Source organism: Gymnodraco acuticeps, unplaced genomic scaffold (assembly GCF_902827175.1).
Source record: "Gymnodraco acuticeps unplaced genomic scaffold, fGymAcu1.1, whole genome shotgun sequence".
NCBI lineage: Eukaryota > Metazoa > Chordata > Actinopteri > Perciformes > Bathydraconidae > Gymnodraco > Gymnodraco acuticeps.
In genome coordinates this window covers 2615098-2633244 of record NW_022989799.1, presented here as the reverse complement: position 1 = coordinate 2633244, position 18147 = coordinate 2615098, and the positions used below count along the sequence as shown (strand labels likewise).

At 41.9% G+C, this 18147-nt stretch overlaps 1 protein-coding gene across 1 annotated transcript in view; it reads left to right on the top strand.

The window, feature by feature from the left end:
- Nucleotides 1-18147, top strand: part of LOC117550317 (cilia- and flagella-associated protein 46) — a 141786-nt gene that overhangs the window by 37800 nt on the left and 85839 nt on the right. The window contains 5 exon segments of the mRNA XM_034222699.1: nucleotides 103-268; nucleotides 10653-10725; nucleotides 15164-15293; nucleotides 15386-15569; nucleotides 16493-16631. Coding sequence (XP_034078590.1) covers nucleotides 103-268; nucleotides 10653-10725; nucleotides 15164-15293; nucleotides 15386-15569; nucleotides 16493-16631 — 692 coding nt within the window.

The window sequence follows — 18147 nt, the reverse complement described above, 5'->3', positions numbered from 1 at the left end:
ACACTCACTTTATAATGCCTTCTGCCGCTATAAACTACTTTTAAATGTTTTATTTCTTGTCTCACTACATCTTAAGTGCTTGATATCTTTCACCATCCATAGCTATGCAGAGAAGGCTGAGAATCCAGCACTGTGTGTTGCAGCTGCCAGACATTACTGGAACACATGTCTCCCCCTGACACACACGCCTGAGGAGAGATGGCAGCTAAAGCAGCCCCTGGAGAACATCCTGACTGCTCTGCTTCACACCAACGCCAAACATGCAAACGTATGGACCCTTTATTAGCCACAGTTACACTGTAATCCTCATATATTTGCCTTTTTGTTGGTTCCATGTGTAAGCAGGGGCAGGAGTTGTTTTTCAATTATGCTAACTCAACTCAGAGAAAGATGTTCAGTAATCGGCCACCAAGTCAAGATGTAAACAAGGTGACAACTAGGCAAAACTAAATCATTTGGAGGCAGGGGCGGATCTACGGGGGACGGGCAAGGGCGGGCAGCTGCCCCCCCACTGTAGAGCCTTGCCCCCCCAGCTGCCCCCCTAACTTTTGTTTCCCTAAAACTGTACTAAAACAAACCTACACTATTTCCACAAGCTTCTCAAGCAACAAAACAAGCATTACATTAGTTAAAATTGAATCATTTTAAATATCATTTTAGGCCCGTTAAAAACGCAGCTACGGCCCTGCATTAAACTGCGGAGCGGCGTTCACACAGCCCGCGGCTCACACCGCTGCAGAGAGGGAGCGAGCTGTCCCAGCACCTATGGATCAGCTTCCCCTTGGAGCATTTCCCTTTCCACTAGTTTTGTTTTTACTAAGGACGAGAGCTTGAAACTAAATATTAATAAAACGCTTTAGTTTGAATCGATAGCGTTTAACAGACGGGCGCTGTTTGGGGCGTTACGTTACAAAATACTACGCAGACAGCGTTAGCTGGGAGATCGATCACTTTGCTAAACTACGCGGTAGCCTACTATTAAATCCACTTAAACTACACATCACAGCCATGAGGCCAGATCAATGAAACCAGGATACATCCTTTACCGTAAAAACTGGATCCAAACACAGCTGCCTGTGTGCGCTTGATCAATACTTTCTGATGTTATATTTATGATATGCTACATATTAGCTAGGCTACATGGCCCTAACGTGTACAGTTATACAAGCATTTGTACCAGTGCTTTTCACAAGTAGACTCTTGCAGGCCAGAGTATAGGGGTGATTCAACAACAACAAAAATACATATGAGAAGTGATCAGGACGAACAGAAAGAGGAAAAGGAAAAGAGAGTTCACTGAAGAGACCAGGAGGGTCAGAGCAGGAGGAAGAGGAGGAGATGAAGAGACCAGGAGGGTCAGCAGGAGGAAGAGGAGGAGATGAAGACATTAGTGAAGAAGAAGAAATATATGTGAGGAATAAAGATGAAGTATCAGAAAGTGGGACAGAGGCAGGGATCAGGAGGCAGATGAAACTCCAGCTGGACCACATGGTATGTTCTTATTCTCCTTACATATTCCATTACAGCAGCACAATCTAGCAGCTCTTAGTATTGACAAATATTGATTGAAATGTGTTGCTGCACAGGTCACCTGTAGCTCTCTGAAGAGATGGGTGATGTCATTTGTGTACTTAATTATAACTAAGTACTTACAGTATGCAGAATTAGAGTATTCTCTGAATCGGGTGCCTTTTGGGTCTTTATATCTTTGAAAAATGAAACCAAAATGTTTGGTCATAACATCTGGTAGTGGACTACTTACATTTTCCCACCTCAGGCACAAAATATAAATAATTACTAGGAATTTCCTTGAAAAAATGTAACAGGGTTGACGTTTTTGACAAAGTAGGCATGAGACCTTGTTTAGCTAAGATATGGCACCACATGGAAGTCAAGGACATTACAAAATTGTAATATTTTGCAAAACTATTGTTTATTTTGTAATAAACAATTATTTACTATTATTAATTCATATAACAGAGTTGAAATGTTGAGCTTGTCAATCTTAATCTGAAAATACAAAAACTGAAATATAGGTAAGAGAAGAAACTGACACTTTTGTGATGTAATTCCCTCAATGCAGATCACACATGGACTGATCCATTATTTTAATAGGAGGGTAAATGGTATGGCGTGACGGGGTTGAAACAAACTGAGGGACAATATTGCAATTTCATAGATAATTCAAGTATTTTTTCAGAATTGATTTTTGATCAGTTAAAGTTGACAAGCATATGATTATATTAGCAGCAACATTTTGGAATAATTGGCCATTTTGATTTGTTTAATATTAAATTAATATGTAATAATGCTTAGTGAGGACATGCAAATATGTCTGTCTAAAACAACCAATTTTTGTGTCTGTCTAAAACAAAATATATATTTAATTTTACATTGTAATGCAAAACAACCTGTTCCATTAATTCATTGCTTTAAAATACATTTTGTAGTTTCCTTTCATTTAAAATTATTGAAGTAAGCTTGGGGGACTCAAAGGGCACCCGATTGTTTGTCTGAACACCTTGTGCATTAAGAACACTTGTGTTAGGGCATGAATTAACAATAAATAGGTTATATACAGTATAAAATACCACGTACTCTCCGCCCTCCTATGCCACCCTGGCATGACCTCTTGCCTCCCCTTTGCCCCCCCATGTAAAATGTTCTAGAACCGCCACTGTTTGGAGGTATGTTTGGAATGTTTGGAAGCTCCTAGTTCTTTATCAGAAAACATTACCATGGACAATGTAGTGCACGGGACGGCAACTAAGTGTGGCCTTGGGCCAATTTTTTTCTGAGCCACTAGACAGCGGGCCGGAACATAATCAAAGTGTTATTTAAGTAATTGATTGTTAAAACATGTGACACGTTCGAATGCTTGGGGGGTGCTAGTGAACTGTCAACGGGGGGGGGGGGAGCCTCGCTGCGGTGCCGTTCTGTGATTCTACAGATGGCCAGTCCGCCACTGCTCACAAGCTTATTAAGATCCAAAGCTTTAGTGCATTTTGAATCAATGCTGAGTACAGCCAAACTTGACAGTCTCTTCTCTGTCATTGTAAACCGAATGCTTCTCGTTTTGCGCCGTCCCGTTCAAATGACAATCACATTTCCAAGCTCGCGCCAGGGCCGGGGGAGGGGTTACAAGGCTTGCGTCTTGTGCTGCATTCACTTGCACTCGGACATTAGGGATTTCTTCTCATAAATGTCGATGAGCCAAAACTTTTCTTTCAAAACAAAACTGCCAACTGGGGTGGCAGCATATACACCCCTCGCCCTCCATGATCAAGCGGCTTCTCCGATTTTGTTGTCCATGTTTTGACTGAACTTTGTTACTGTTCACATATAAGTAAACATTACGTTTATGATTTAGTGAGCTGGTGTTATTTGTTTTAAACCGCATGTTGGCTATTTCAGCACCCCGCTGCCAGATTGTGCCTGCTGTGTGTCATTCACTCTCAACATGGATACAAGTACAATACGCATTCTTCAGGTGTAGGTATCTGTGTCTCTATTCGGACATTATAGCATATATGTGCGACTGTCAGTCCGATATTGTAAAAAATAAATTAAATAAATCTCAAAATAATCTTTTATTTTTATTCTCAAAATAATGTTCCGCCTGTTGCCGACCCATGTGTGTCTGTAGCAGTCTCCAGTTACAGGACTTGGATTCCAGTCACAAATGTGATGACTCTTTAATAAAAATGAAAAAAAAAGAAGAAAAACATTTGACTCAAAAACTCAATGTATAGGACTTGGACTCAAATCCAGTTTTAAGTACAGAGACTTGTGACTGATGAGATGTTGTAGCCAAGTTGTCAGACAAATATACATCCACACACACAATGACCCCTTTTTTAACATACACAAAACATGTTGTAGAAATTGCTAAACATAACCAGTATTTGATATTTCAATGAATATTTGAGATAATTCAATAGAGGGGTACAGCATTGTGGAGTACAGACATTTGGAGCTTTAATGCAGATCCTCTCAATTTTTTCTTCACAGAATATGTTTTTCAGCTACTGGCCTAAATATAGCACAGCCCACAGCTACCTTTTCTTTGGTGTTCAACAACTAAATGGAGCAAATGAACTCCTAAGCAGCAATACAACAGCAGAGCATCGCAGGAAAGCACAGAAACACAGTCCACCCCTGGAAATGTTCCAGCCCCAGCATCAGAGAAGCCTTCACACTTTTACTCAGCTGCTGACTGAAAGTTTGGCCAAAAAGAACCAGCAACAAAATGAAGAAGGGAGCAGAACGAGAACTGAATGACAGCCAGAATGACCTTTCATGTTCTGCCATGTCTTTTTAACAACTTTCTTTGGTTACTAGAGTAAAACAGGCGGCAAAGTTCTTCATTCATCTTTAATTGATGACATAATTGATGAAAAACTTTCTTGAGGCTGCTACAGGGGAGAAATGTGAGAAAACATCTCCCAAGTGCTGCTTGCGGACATCAATCCAGCCAGGGGGGTAATCACTCATTCAAATTCAACATAACTTCAAATGTATAATTAAAGGCTTATTTGGGAATATAGAACGGTGCGCATCTGTGGTGTGCCTTCCCACTTGCCCTTATTACCACGGGAGAACCGGGAATAAACAGGGGAAACTACCTGATACAGTCTCCTCTCAACAGACCTACCATGCAAAATAAACCTGTTTTTGGTAAATTGTTCATATTTTTTGTCCAAAAAGACAAATACTCTTGTAAAGCATTTTTTGCTGAGGAAAACTAATCTTATTTTAAGAATATATATCTTTTACTTAAAATATCTCATCTTATATTGAGCTAGATTTAACCAGTAGCAATCTACAACAATTATTTGCATTTATTCACGGCAGTGGAACAGGATAATTTGTTCTTCTTTTGAGAGTAAAACCACTTACACAACTTCTTAATTTAAGAAATTTGAAATGACACCTATATTAAGGTTATTTTTGTTTATAATTGTAATTTGTTCATCTATTTGATTAATTGTCAATGAGAGCTACCTTTTCCCATTTCACATAATTACTATTAAGAGAACTGCGGTGTGGTCTACAAACAAAAACAATGCGTAAAACCTGCTGAACGTGTGTCAAAACCCACATTTAAAAATCCATATGCAGACAGCAGATAGAGCAAGTCGTTTTCAGAAATAAGACTGCAATCTGAAAAATGCCTTACTCACTGCACGCACATTCACTACCTGTCAGTTGGGGTCCTCTACCTTACGAGGATAAGAGGACCAGTGCTGGTGCTGACTCTGGGTGTGAAGGGGGACTTACAGATGGGGGGACAGGGTAATTTACAGGGCAAGGTCAGATAGCAATTTACCGTACACCAGTGAGCCTTAAGTACAACCAACCCTCCATCAAAACCAGCAACTCTGTCCTATCACTTTTATCACTTTTGTAGTGACTTATTCTTTCCCGGGTCGCCGAGGGTGCTGGCGTTGTTTGTTCGCCGCTCCTCCGCCCCAAATATTGTTCTTTAGTCCAGATCAGAACCTCTCCTGTCTGGCTTTCTACTTTTGAAACGTCAGTCATCAGCAAAAATAGCAGCATCTCTATATCGAATCGACACAGATCTTTGTGTTGTCATCTCCTACCTGCTGGCTCTTTCCTGCTCACCGGTCCCTAGCCCGCTAGCTAGCTAGCATTATCGGACCTAGCAGGCTGCTACCTAGATGCTCCTCGGCTCCCTGAAGTCTGCTGAGCTAACATTTCTGTCTCCACCCTAACTCCACGGCTCGTGTGGGTCTTCCCATCCCGCTGCGATCAGCCGGCTTCCCCGCTGACATCGTCTCTCCCTGCCGCCTACAGCCGGTGGCTATCAAGCTAGCTAACCAGCTAGTAGGCTGTTCACCCGGCTCCCACTCTGCACCAGGCTGTCAGCCCCTCCTACGATTCTCATCTGGAAACCATTGGAATTATTCCCCTGATATGCTGTGGATTATAATTCTCATTGTATCTGGACTCACACCGCTCCTTCTTCCACGGTCATCCGGCTCCTGGTCTCTGCTGCCCGGGTCCCCAGCATTAGCTAGCTCCGTGCTACCGCCACTTCACCGGATCATGCCGCCGCTCTACTCCCTGTCAGATCTCCACACCTTTAATAACCGCCTGCGTCCGGACTGCATGGACATCCTCGCAGATAATGAAATACTCCGCAAACGCCGTCCTCCACACAGAGGCTCTGGCCGTAAGTTTTTATTTCATTCCACGTCTCCACACTCCATCCCGTCCATTCGGTCCTGTCACACGCCCACACTACGCCATCACAACAAACAACACATGAATCTGACCAATCTCCTTATACTACCCCGGTCCACACAACCCCCCCCCAATGCAACGTCACCTCAGAGCAGCCCTGCTCAACACACGCTCCATCCACAATAAAAGCCACATTCTAAATGAATTAATTAAAGACAATAACCTGGACTTTCTGTATCTGACCGAAACATGGCAAAAACCCCTGGACTATTTTTCTTTAAATCAAATCACCCCAGCAGGATTCACATACATTGACAAACCTCGCCCACAAGGGCGGGCTGGTGGTATAGCTGCTATTATCAGAAAGGAAATAAAAGTTACCATAATCCCCATCCCTGATGTTTCTTAATTTGAACACCTGATCTTTAAACTCTCTGGTCCCACTCCCCTGGTCACAGCCATCATCTACCGTCCCCCGAAGCCAAACCCCTCCTTTCTCTCCGGCCTCTCTGACATTCTCACTCAGCTTTCTGCCATATCCCCATCTGTTCTCCTCTTAGGTGATTTTAACATTCATGTTGATGACCCGACCTGCAAATATGCCTCTGAATTTAAGGAAACCCTTCACTGCTGCAACTTCTCTCAACACATCAACTTCCCAACACACAGCCGTGGTCACATCCTGGTCTTGGTCTGCTCCACTGGTCTCACTATCCATCATCTGTCCAGCCTCAATCTCCACATCTCTGATCACCTGGCCATCATCATGGACATCAACATCCCCATCCCCGCCCAAAAGCAAAAACGCACAATAACCTACAGAAATCTCAAATCCATCTCACCTTCAGCAATCACTGCCTCCATTACCTGCAAGATGTCTGTCTCCCCCCCCACTTTCTGAAAACCCATCTGAACTTGTGGACTATTATAACAGCACCCTCTCCTTCTGTCTCAATGAACTGGCCCCCACAAAAACAAAAAATGTCTCTTTCATACACTCCGCCCCCTGGTATACCCCCGAACTCCGCCAAATGAAATCAAGGAAACGTCAACTTGAACGCCAACACAAGAAAACCACACTAACAGTCCATCTTCAAATCTACAAAGACTATCTCCAGCAGTACAGTAATGCACTCAAAGAAGCCCGGTCTAATTACTACTCGCAACTCATTCAGTCTGGCTCCAGCAACCCCAAACGTCTGTTCTCCACCATCAGCAAACTTCTCAAATCCTGTGACAACGCCACCTCATCCTTCACCACCGAACAGTGCAACTCCTTCCTCTCGTTTTTCCAAACCAAAATCAGCAACATTTACAGCAATCTGACACCCTCATCAGCACCCTTCACCTCACAGCCCCTGTCCCACTTCTCCCCTGTGACCCCCATGCAACTGTCCGACTTCATGACTGGAATTAACTCCACCTGCACACTTGACCCAATGCCCTCCAAATGTGTTAAAGAGAGCCTCCCTGCCATCTCCCAACTCATCGCCACCATCATTAACTCCTCCCTCAGATCTGGATCAGTTCCCCCCTCTCTCAAACTGGCTGCTGTCACACCCATTCTCAAAAGACCTGGACTCACACCTGACATCATGTCCAACTTCCGGCCCATCTCAAATCTCCCCTTTCTGTCAAAAATACTTGAACGTGTCGTGGCCTCACAACTTAAAGCCCACCTCAGCTCCAATGATCTCTTTGAGCCATTTCAATCCGGTTTCCGATCAAAACACAGCACCGAAACAGCTCTTCGCAAAATCACAAACAACCTCCTCCACTCCTCTGACTCCGGCAACCTGAACATCCTCATCCTCCTCGACCTCACCGCAGCATTCGACACCATCAACCACGCCATCCTGCTGTCCCTCCTCGAATCATCACTCAACATCACCGACACTGCACTCTCCTGGCTGAAATCCTACCTCACCGACAGACATCAGTTTATCAACATCAACAACTGCACCTCCTCCACTGCTCCTCTGTCCCAAGGTGTCCCCCAGGGTTCGGTGCTTGGCCCCCTCCTCTTCATCCTCTACATGCTCCCCCTTGGCAAAATAATTAGTCGCCACAACCTTCAATTTCACTGCTACGCCGATGACATCCAACTTTATATCTCAACAAAAACCATCACCCCCACAACACACTCCACTCTCACCAACTGTCTCTCAGAAATAAAAGCATGGATGCAAACAAACTATCTCCAACTGAACAGTGCCAAATCAGACATCATCATCATCGGCCCCCCATCCCGTATCAAAGACATCCAGAATTTCAACTTCACCATTGACAGCCACACTCTATCTCCCCCCCTCACATCCGCAACCTCGGAGTCATCTTCGACAGTCAGCTCAAATTCAACCACCACATAAATCACCTCACCAGGACCGCCTTTTTCCACCTCAAAAACATTGCCCGTCTCCGCCCATCACTCTCCTCCTCTGCTGCTGAGACCCTGATTCATGCATTCATCACTTCACGACTCGACTACTGCAATAGCATCCTCTACGGCAGGGGTGCCCAACCTTTTTTGAACCGAGAGCTACTTTTAAAGTTGCCAGTCTGCCGAGATCTACCAGTCCAAATAGAGAGGCGTAGCCATTACTGACAGCCTACTACCAGGTAAATACACACTTCTACTTGTATAAAACTGACCTTTGTACGATTAATACTCCATAAAATACTGCAGAGCCTTTATCTTACCTCTTTCTAATCTACACACATACAAGTATTTAACTGAAGTTACACAACAGTGTTGTTGATACAGAGTTGGAGTTTATTCACACGTCACTACAGTGGGTAATGTTTTCAAGAAACATTGAACAGTGCTGCCACATATGACACAGGGAAAAAAGAAAAGACACTGAACCCTTTCTTTGCCATTATATAAAAATAATGTTGCAACAAAAGTATAAATTAGGCTTACTAATAAGACAACTCAGATCTGAAGCTACACAGGAATCTGCTGCCAAAGTGCATTAAAAAAGACAAAATTAATAGTAATAATTTTTTTGTTGCATTTTAGTAGATTATAATTATACAATTTAAGTTTGCATTCTTATACCATTTTGTACAATAATTATAATGAATAAGTTCAAACAAACTAAAACTTACAGCTGATTAATAACGGTATCTAACTTGAGTTATTATTATATCAAAAAGCTGTTGAAATGCTACTGTTATTTTTACTGTCCCCCAAAAGCACATTGGCAGCCTCCAGGAATGCTTCTTTCACAACTTCGCCGTCTTTGAAAGACTTCATGTGTTTCTCAAGAACGTGACTGACACGATAAGATGCTATAGTAGCAGCCTTGCTCTTGTTGTTGGGCCTGGTGAAAATGGACTGCTGTGCATTTAGCTGTCCTTTCAGGTCCCTCCCCTTTTGGAGCGTAGTGCAGAATTAGGAGGGAATTCCGTCTCGTAGCGTTTGTGCAGTTTTGAAATGCCGCTCCTAAATTACCCTTCTTCGATAAAGCCACGCTCGCATTGCAGATGAGACAGATGGACTTTGAATTGGAATAGATACACAAATAATCTTCCTTCCACTCAGAGTGAAAATTATATATTTTGGGCTTTTTTTGCTTCTGCCGTAATTGCGGTCTTGTGTGTGTGCGGACTGTCACTCCTGTTGACACGGACAACGTCAGCTAACTAGTGCCCACTGCCCACCAGCCACGCCCCGACACATGGGGTCACGCCGGCCAATCACAAAGCTTTGATGCGTTCAAGTGCATTATTCTGGCACAGGAAGATTATGTTATAGGACATTAACGATAAAACAGAATATTGTTGTTCTATTTTTCGACACATCTCGCGATCGACTGGGAGTCTCCCCGCGATCGACCGGTCGATCGCGATCGACTGGTTGGGCACCCCTGCTCTACGGCATACCATCCAACCTAATCAATAAACTCCAACATATCCAGAACTCTGCTGCCCGCCACCTCACCCACACCCGCTCCCGAGACCACATCACTCCCGTCCTCCAGAACCTCCACTGGCTCCCCGTCCGTCAAAGAATCCTCCTCATTACTCACAAAGCCCTCAACAATCAGGCCCCCCCCCCTACCTCACAGACCTGCTGCACCACCACGCCCCTTCCCGCTGCCTCCGCTCATCAGAAGCCACCCTCCTATCCATCCCCACCCGCACCAATCACCGGACCTGGGGGGACAGAGCTTTCTCCGTCGCTGCCCCCTCCCTCTGGAACTCACTCCCCCAACCCATCAGAGACTGCACTGACCTCACCACCTTCAAAAAACTCACCTCTTCAATCTGGCTTTTAATGTGTGATTGTTTTTGTATTATTTGACTTTAACTTTAACTATATATGTATTTGTTGTTCCTTCCTTTTCTTTTCCCTTCACTATATCTGTAAAGCGTCTTTGAGCACCTGTAAAAGCGCTAACAAATTAAATCTATTATTATTATTCCCATCTATTTCTCAGGAACAGGGCAAAGTGAAAGGCTTACTGACCTTGACAGCATTGCCTCCTGGGAGATCTAAACATGAAGCAACTGGTGAGTGCTAAAAGGACCCTGACATGGTTCAAATGTGAACTCTCCTTTTACATTTTTGTAAATAGTTTTATATTTGGTTCTACCTTCATTGCGAATCCCATTGCTTTTTCTATGTATCCCAATACCATAGATAATGGATGGCATAACAATATTTTATTAATTCCACAAGTACAATCATGAGACATACTGCATATATATGAAATAGGACAACCTGATCAACTATCTGAAGCTTTAGAAAAGGGGTCCTGACACTAAACAGAACGTTTTAAAATATATATTACACACACATATTTCATTTGATATAGTTCATGTATTATATAAGAAGAAGAAGAAGAATAATTGGAGGATGAAACCTAGGAAAGCTACAGGCAGCTAGCAGTCCACACTGGTCCAATGGGGATGCAAACCGGCAACCCATTATTTTCATAGACCAGTCCCAACAGACCTTAAAGGTACCCTATTCTACAGTTTTTCATTATTTTATTATAGGTCTCAGACAGGGCCGTATCCAGGATTTCCTAAATACCGAGGTCCAAATATGCTAGGGGGGTTCGGGGGATACCCCCCTAGATTTGAGGGATTTTCATGATCTCGTTAGGTGCTTTTTAAGTCCTGTGGGGGGTCACACATTGGATAATATATTGATTTCAAACCATGTCAGTGGGCTGACAATGTCAGCATCAATTATTTTTGAAAGTGTAATACATAAGGATCAGTTGATTGTTACTATTAATGATCTGGACATGCAGAAGAAGCTAAAATGATCACAAAACATTGTCAACATTCACTTTCCATGTCTCTCTCCTTTCCATAACCTGCAGCCTCTCTTCCATCTTAATTACTCTCTGTCCTCTACTCTTTCTCTTTGTTCAATCGCTCCCTCGTTGTTCACTTTTTGCTCCTCCTCACTTGTCGCTCCTGCCAGTGAATTAAAAGCAATTCAGCAATTTAGTTCATTTAACTTGTTTGTTTGCATTCTTTTTTTACTTTAAATCTGTTTTGTTTGATTCTCAAAAGAGAACAAAGATGTAAGCAAATTGTGTTTTATACAATTGTATGTTATTATGACATCATAACTGCAATAGATGTATGTTGTTTTACAATTATGCCTATTGTCTATATTGTAAATGAAGACTATTGTTATAGATGGATGGATGGATGGATGGATGGATGGATGGATGGATAGATAGATAGATAGAAGGGGTTATTATGCCTACATTATTTTGTGTGACTGTACCTGCAGTTCCTCCCTGACTTCCATCACTTTCTCTCTCTCTCTTTCTCTCTGCCTGTCCTGTCTCTCTCTTACCAAAGCTGAGCTTCGACTGACGTAGTCTTTTCATTATATCTGAGTCAGTGTAAAAACAAAACAAAACAATGTTATATCTCCAATGTTTTACTCAAATTGAAATGAAAGAAAAGCATTACAACGTTTGTTAAAAGGTAATCCTTCTGACGTTGGATGAATGTAATTAACTGTAGCTCTCTAGCTAGTTTATTCACGCTATTTAAACCAAAGTATAGCCTATAGCTGCAATATAAGTTAGTGTGCATGTTGTCGGACGTCCACTGACTAACGTAGAGCGTTCACACAGGATCTGCTGCTCATATGATGTCCTGATGAACAGAAACACAAGTAGCCCGCTGGACTCAGATCTCTAGATACTTCATCACTCCTCCGCTGATCCGGTACAAGTCCGGGCTGCGGTGGTTTGTTGATATATGTATACCTGATGCATGTATGTTGTCTTCTTCTGTTTGCTTTAACCGAGGCTACGTACTTATGCAGCGCCCCCATCGTCAGTAAATGGAAGTACTACAAAGAACCCCGTTTACTGCAATTATTTCACAAGTTTAGTTATATACACAGCTCGAAAAAAATTACCGAGGTCCAGACCTCGGTGACCTCAATGGTGGATACGGCCATGGTCTCAGATATATACAAAACATGTCTCTGAAGTGTTTGGCTCCAAACACCAAACAGATCATTGCAGCATCACATAAACCCCTCTGTTTCAGCCCTGTTTCAAAAGTGCTGATTCTCTGTCTGTTACTTTAGATGAAAATAAGGAGCCACGCCCCTCTGAGAGATATTTGGTTAAAAATAACACAATAGGCGCTTTCACACCGGAGTACTTTTCCCAGTATAGTTCCGATATAGTTCCGAAAATGTGTGTTCACACCAAAAAAATCTGGAACTAAAATGAGTTCATGAGAACCTTTTCACTCCCCTTTTCAGTCCCTCCTAGGGAGCAGGTACTTTCGTGGGAGAAAAAGGTTCCCATTTCTGATTGGCTGGGCGGATTGCAAACCACGCCCCGTAAAACTCCCAAAAAGTTTTGTGAAGCCGCCATTTTATTTTCCTCGCATTAGCATTATTAGCATTAGCATTAGCCCAGCGCAGAAACGCAGAGAGACTAACTTATGGCAACACAAAATAAAACATGGGAGCGGTGGAGTGATGAGGAGGTGTCGGCGTTCTGGCGATTTACTCGGAAGGCTTCTGTAGAAGCCAGTCCCCAACTCTGGGGACTTCCGGCCGGGGACTTCGGGTGGCAGTTTACGCCGTGAAGTTGTTTGCGGCCTGCCAGTAAACCCAAAGCAGAAGAAGAAGTGACGTCAGCAGCTTCATTTGACTAATCCTCCCTCAGGGACTTATTCCGGTGTGAATGTGATCTGCTCTTTAGTTCATCAGAACTAAGTACGGCAAAGTACTTGGTGTGAAAGCGCCTTATGGTGCTCTAGGAGGAGATTCAGGTGATAAGGGGGGGGGGGGGGGGGGGGGTGTGTTACCTTGGTTGGTTATTGGCTAATGGTTACACAAGCCAAAAAATCATGAAGTGTAGGGACGCTCTGATCGATCGGCCGCCGATCATTATCGGCCGATATTCACTCTTAATGGTTTGATCGGTGCTCTCTATTAAGGCCGATCAGGAGAGCTGATCAGATGACGCAAAATACATGAGACTTTTCTCTGCGCGGCAAAAGAAGCTCGCCAAAATGGCTTCACCAGTCTGGCAGTTTTTCAAGGTGTCCGAAAAAGACAATAAAATAGCTAGGCCTATATGCAACGTGTGTGAAGCAGAAAGAGAGAGAGAGATCAGGATCAGCTGCTGCTGACGGTGTCACGGTGTGTGAAGCAGGTAGGACCCAAATGCAGATTAAAGTGAAATTTCCTTTATTTCAAGGCTAGGTGAACAACAAAGACAAAACAGAACACTCACCGACGAACTAGTCATGACAAAAGACGAACCGACAAAGACAGACAGAAAAAACAGAACTTAAATACACACAAGACTAATCACAGAAACAAGACACAGGTGAGGAGGGAGGAGAAAACACAGGGACACCAGGTGAACACAATCGGGTAAATTAGACACACCAGGGAAACTAACAACCGGGCAGACAGACAGAAACAGGCAAGACAGGAAGTGAAGACCTTTCAACATAAAACATGAAACAAGACAAAACACCATAAAGACAGCTCTACCGGATCACAGCTCCGCCCGCTGTGACGGGCCGGTGAGCGGAGCAAAACACACACTTCAAGTTAGAACTAAAGCAATATAAAAATGAGCCCCATTAACTGAGTTTTAAACATCAGCATATATTACCGGTCAGTCCGGTAATTACCGGCTAACGGAAACTCTGCTACACAATTCACAATACAACACTTTAAATGGAAGATCCCCATAGCCCCATAGATGTTATTGTTTCAAAAAAGACTGTATCGCTTCATCATGAATCCAAAGTTTGGTGCCCACTACAATTATAAATATAAATATTCAAAGAGTATTCTATGGTGTTTTCTGATGGAGTAAAACTCATGTTTGTTGTCCACAGCTGAGGTTAAATTTACCGCACTTCTTTCTGCAGATTGATATTACTGCACATAGTCCCCCTGATCCTCCTTAGCAATGGTCCGCTCTCCCTAGCCGCTGATAGAGCTGTTAGCAAGAATCAACAACCTCTGGAATTTAAATATTAACGAATCGAGTATTCAACGAAGTTGTGCCATAAAGAGAAATATGACGTGCCAAAGAACACCTAAAACCATCCAAATACCCTTAAAACTAAACAAATAACCGTTATTATGAAATGGTCCTGAAATATATAGTTAAGAAGTCTTAACAGGTTGGACATAATAAACACAAACACAACACTAGGGAAATTATTGCCATCAATGAAATGCATTTCAGAGTAAAGTGAACTTGTAGAGAAGTCCCCAGGCATTTAGTGTAGTCAAACTTTGACATATTTGCTCAAAAATTGCTTTAAAGACAGACACAGATTTCTAAGATGACAATTAAACTGTATGCATGGAATGTATTCTACATTGTTGCTTACATTAAGAACACACCCTTACAGTACATCACTGACCTTGATATGCATGTGATGTCTGTGTTTTTATGTCTGCTCCTCCTATGTGACGATGAAGAGGATCTTACCCTCAGAGCAGCCATTTACGGTCTGTTGCTCGACATCCACATTGATAAAACAGACTGGAAAAGTGCACTGCAGCTTCTGGACCAAGCCATTGGAGACATGCCACGCACCAAACACAGGCTGTGAGTGAAACAAAGAGGGGGGGAGCAGCTATGAGAGGGGCTGGGAGACTGATTGACAGAATGAAATCTAACTGTCCTCTGTGTTTTCCCAGACTTCTTCTGAAACACAGAATACTGATTAAAGCGCGACTGGGGGAAAGCGTGCTGATTGACATGCAGAAGATACAAGATGAAGGAGAGCAGTGCTGTTCACACATGTGGCACCAGGTGGCGCTGTGTGCTGACGACACCACCCAACAGCTCACCTGCTATCAGACATCCATCACCTCTTTGTCGGTAATACATCTGTTCTGCAGCATTTTTACATTATTACCCAGACCTCATATATCAGCAGATTCATTCATTATTCAAATGCAATACAGATACAATACAGAATGAAAAAGATTTAAAGAATTTACTCAATGACTGATAGTTGTAGAGCATGACCATCAGGGCAGAGAAAAAGTGACCTTTGAGGGCTTTTTTAAATGATAAGTGAGTGTTAAAAATATATAACTTTATAAATTAGAATAAATGTATTTATATAAACTTAAGAAGTTATAATAAAAATGTCTTATAAAATACAAATATTTATTTAAACTTAAGAAGTGTGGTTCCTTAAAATCAATCTTCTATTTATTGTCTAGAAGCAAAAAGTAATGCTTGATATCATAAACTTTAGATCACTTTTTAAATGTATAGCTTTAAGAGAGAGTGGCTTATTTTGATACATACTGATAACACTTTTCCAGGCCAAGGAAATGACATTTGTATCATCAATTTGGTGGTGTTCCCTTTTATTGTTGCAAAGGTTTGTCATTCTACAGTTTGTCTTATAAACACTTTGTGTTAGAGGCATACAGTGAGATTACAGTGTATAAAAAGAGCTTAGCTTAAGGAGTGCAGCTATTGTAAAATTCTCATCATGAAGTCAAAATGTATGTTCCTGTGTCGTCCTTTTGCACTTAGCAGAGACTCTATTTCTATCAAAAGCTCTAGCACCATCATGAGGAGCCATTGTGTTATTGCAACATTGTTTTTAAGTGTGCATTGCAACAGCAGGAAATATAGTAGTAGATCCTCTGAATTTGTTTTAAGATTAAATGAGTATGTGATACCATCCAAAGTCACTCAAATTCCAGCTCCAGGCCACATTAAGGACTATTTCCTGTTGACAATCATGAAAGATGTTTTAAATTGACATCTGTGTTTGTGGACAGAGTGCAGAGACTCAGTGGCAGAAGGCCAATCTTCTGCTGGAGTTTGGAGAGTGGCTGTACTGTCACAACTTCCCCAAAGCTGACGCCCATCACCAGGTTCAGTGGGCCATAGACCTCCTTCTACAGGCAGAAGGAGCAGGTACAACTCATTGACTCATCTTGTTCATTGGAGCATGACACTACTTATACATTTAGTCGATTACGCGACTGTGTATTCTAAAATCTAAAGGATAATTAAAAGGGATGGTTAAGATTCTTTGAAGTGTGATTTGTATGCTTATGCATAGTCAGTGTTTTACCTACAGTAGATAATGGTCGGCACACCCATATTTTGGAAAAGACAGGAGTATAAGTGGGGACAACTTTCATTATCAAATATTGTAACCACATCAAAAGCAATATCAGTTCCCAAAGACATTGATGCTGTGATGAGCGCAGAGTTTCAAGACCAGAACTAAAAATGTTTAAATTACATGTAATCACTATTATTTGTGTTGGAGGACATTTAAACTCTCAGATTGTGGGATTCAAAGGTTTGTTGTCATAACATATACACAACTACGGTGTAAATATGTAATGTATGAACAACTTAGATCGCAGGTTCCTCAACAGTGCAATTACAAGACATTAAAAAAAATCAGTATACATGTCAGTAGAGTATGAATCCCTGCAGACAAAAAGCCCAAATGTACGAGATTAACATAATGTTAGATATGGTCCGTCTATTGAGAATGAACATCTATAGATATTCAAGTTTTTCTCATACAATATAGCTAATCGAATTACTTGGCATTTATAAATCCAGTTCTGTCACTTTATTGTACATAAAAACATCTTTTTATTAAATGTGAACCTTAAACTGTAGATCAGTCAAATATACAAATGTGATTGTTCGTGCATATATTGTTATTTTTTGCAGAAACTATGAAAATGATAGTGACATTTAAACATATTTCATTACACATGTGGAGCTTTACTGTATCACTTAACCTGAGATTTTTATTTAAAAAAAACTATGATTAGCTTTGGGTTTTACAAGTTTTAAAGGTTTAGAGTGTTAGCTATTGCCTTTACTTTACTTTGTGTGTTGCTAAAGTCGGGCATTTCTTTGTTTCTAAGTAGCTGGGCTTATTTGTAATCATTAGACCTGCCTGCATTGATAAAAAAAAGCAATATCAGTTGAAATATAGTCTATATTTCTGACAATGAATACCAACGAACAAAAGCCCAACAATAACACAAACAGAGTAACTAAATGAATAAAGCAACTAAAGGTACATTCCATGATCTGCATAGTCAGTTTTCAAAGTCCTGACAAGATAACAGCTTTAGTTACCCGCCCCAAAGGGCTGTCTGAAAGCAAGGTAAAGCTCTACAAAAATCAATCTAAATACAGCATATATTTAAACTTAGATAAAGAAAAGTGGTGGCCCTCTCCACAGCAGTACATTGCTTCTTTTCAGTGCTTTGTTCCTGTCTGTTTCCAAACTGGGACCGTGCAGAGCCATCTAGGACATACACTGACTACGGATAAGTAACTCATAGAACCCCATCTCAAGAGATCAGAATTATTCCTTTAACAGATGTAGATAATTCCCTAAGAGGGGCATGAAACACAGATATCTCAGGGGTCTTTTTCCATAAGGATTCAGTTC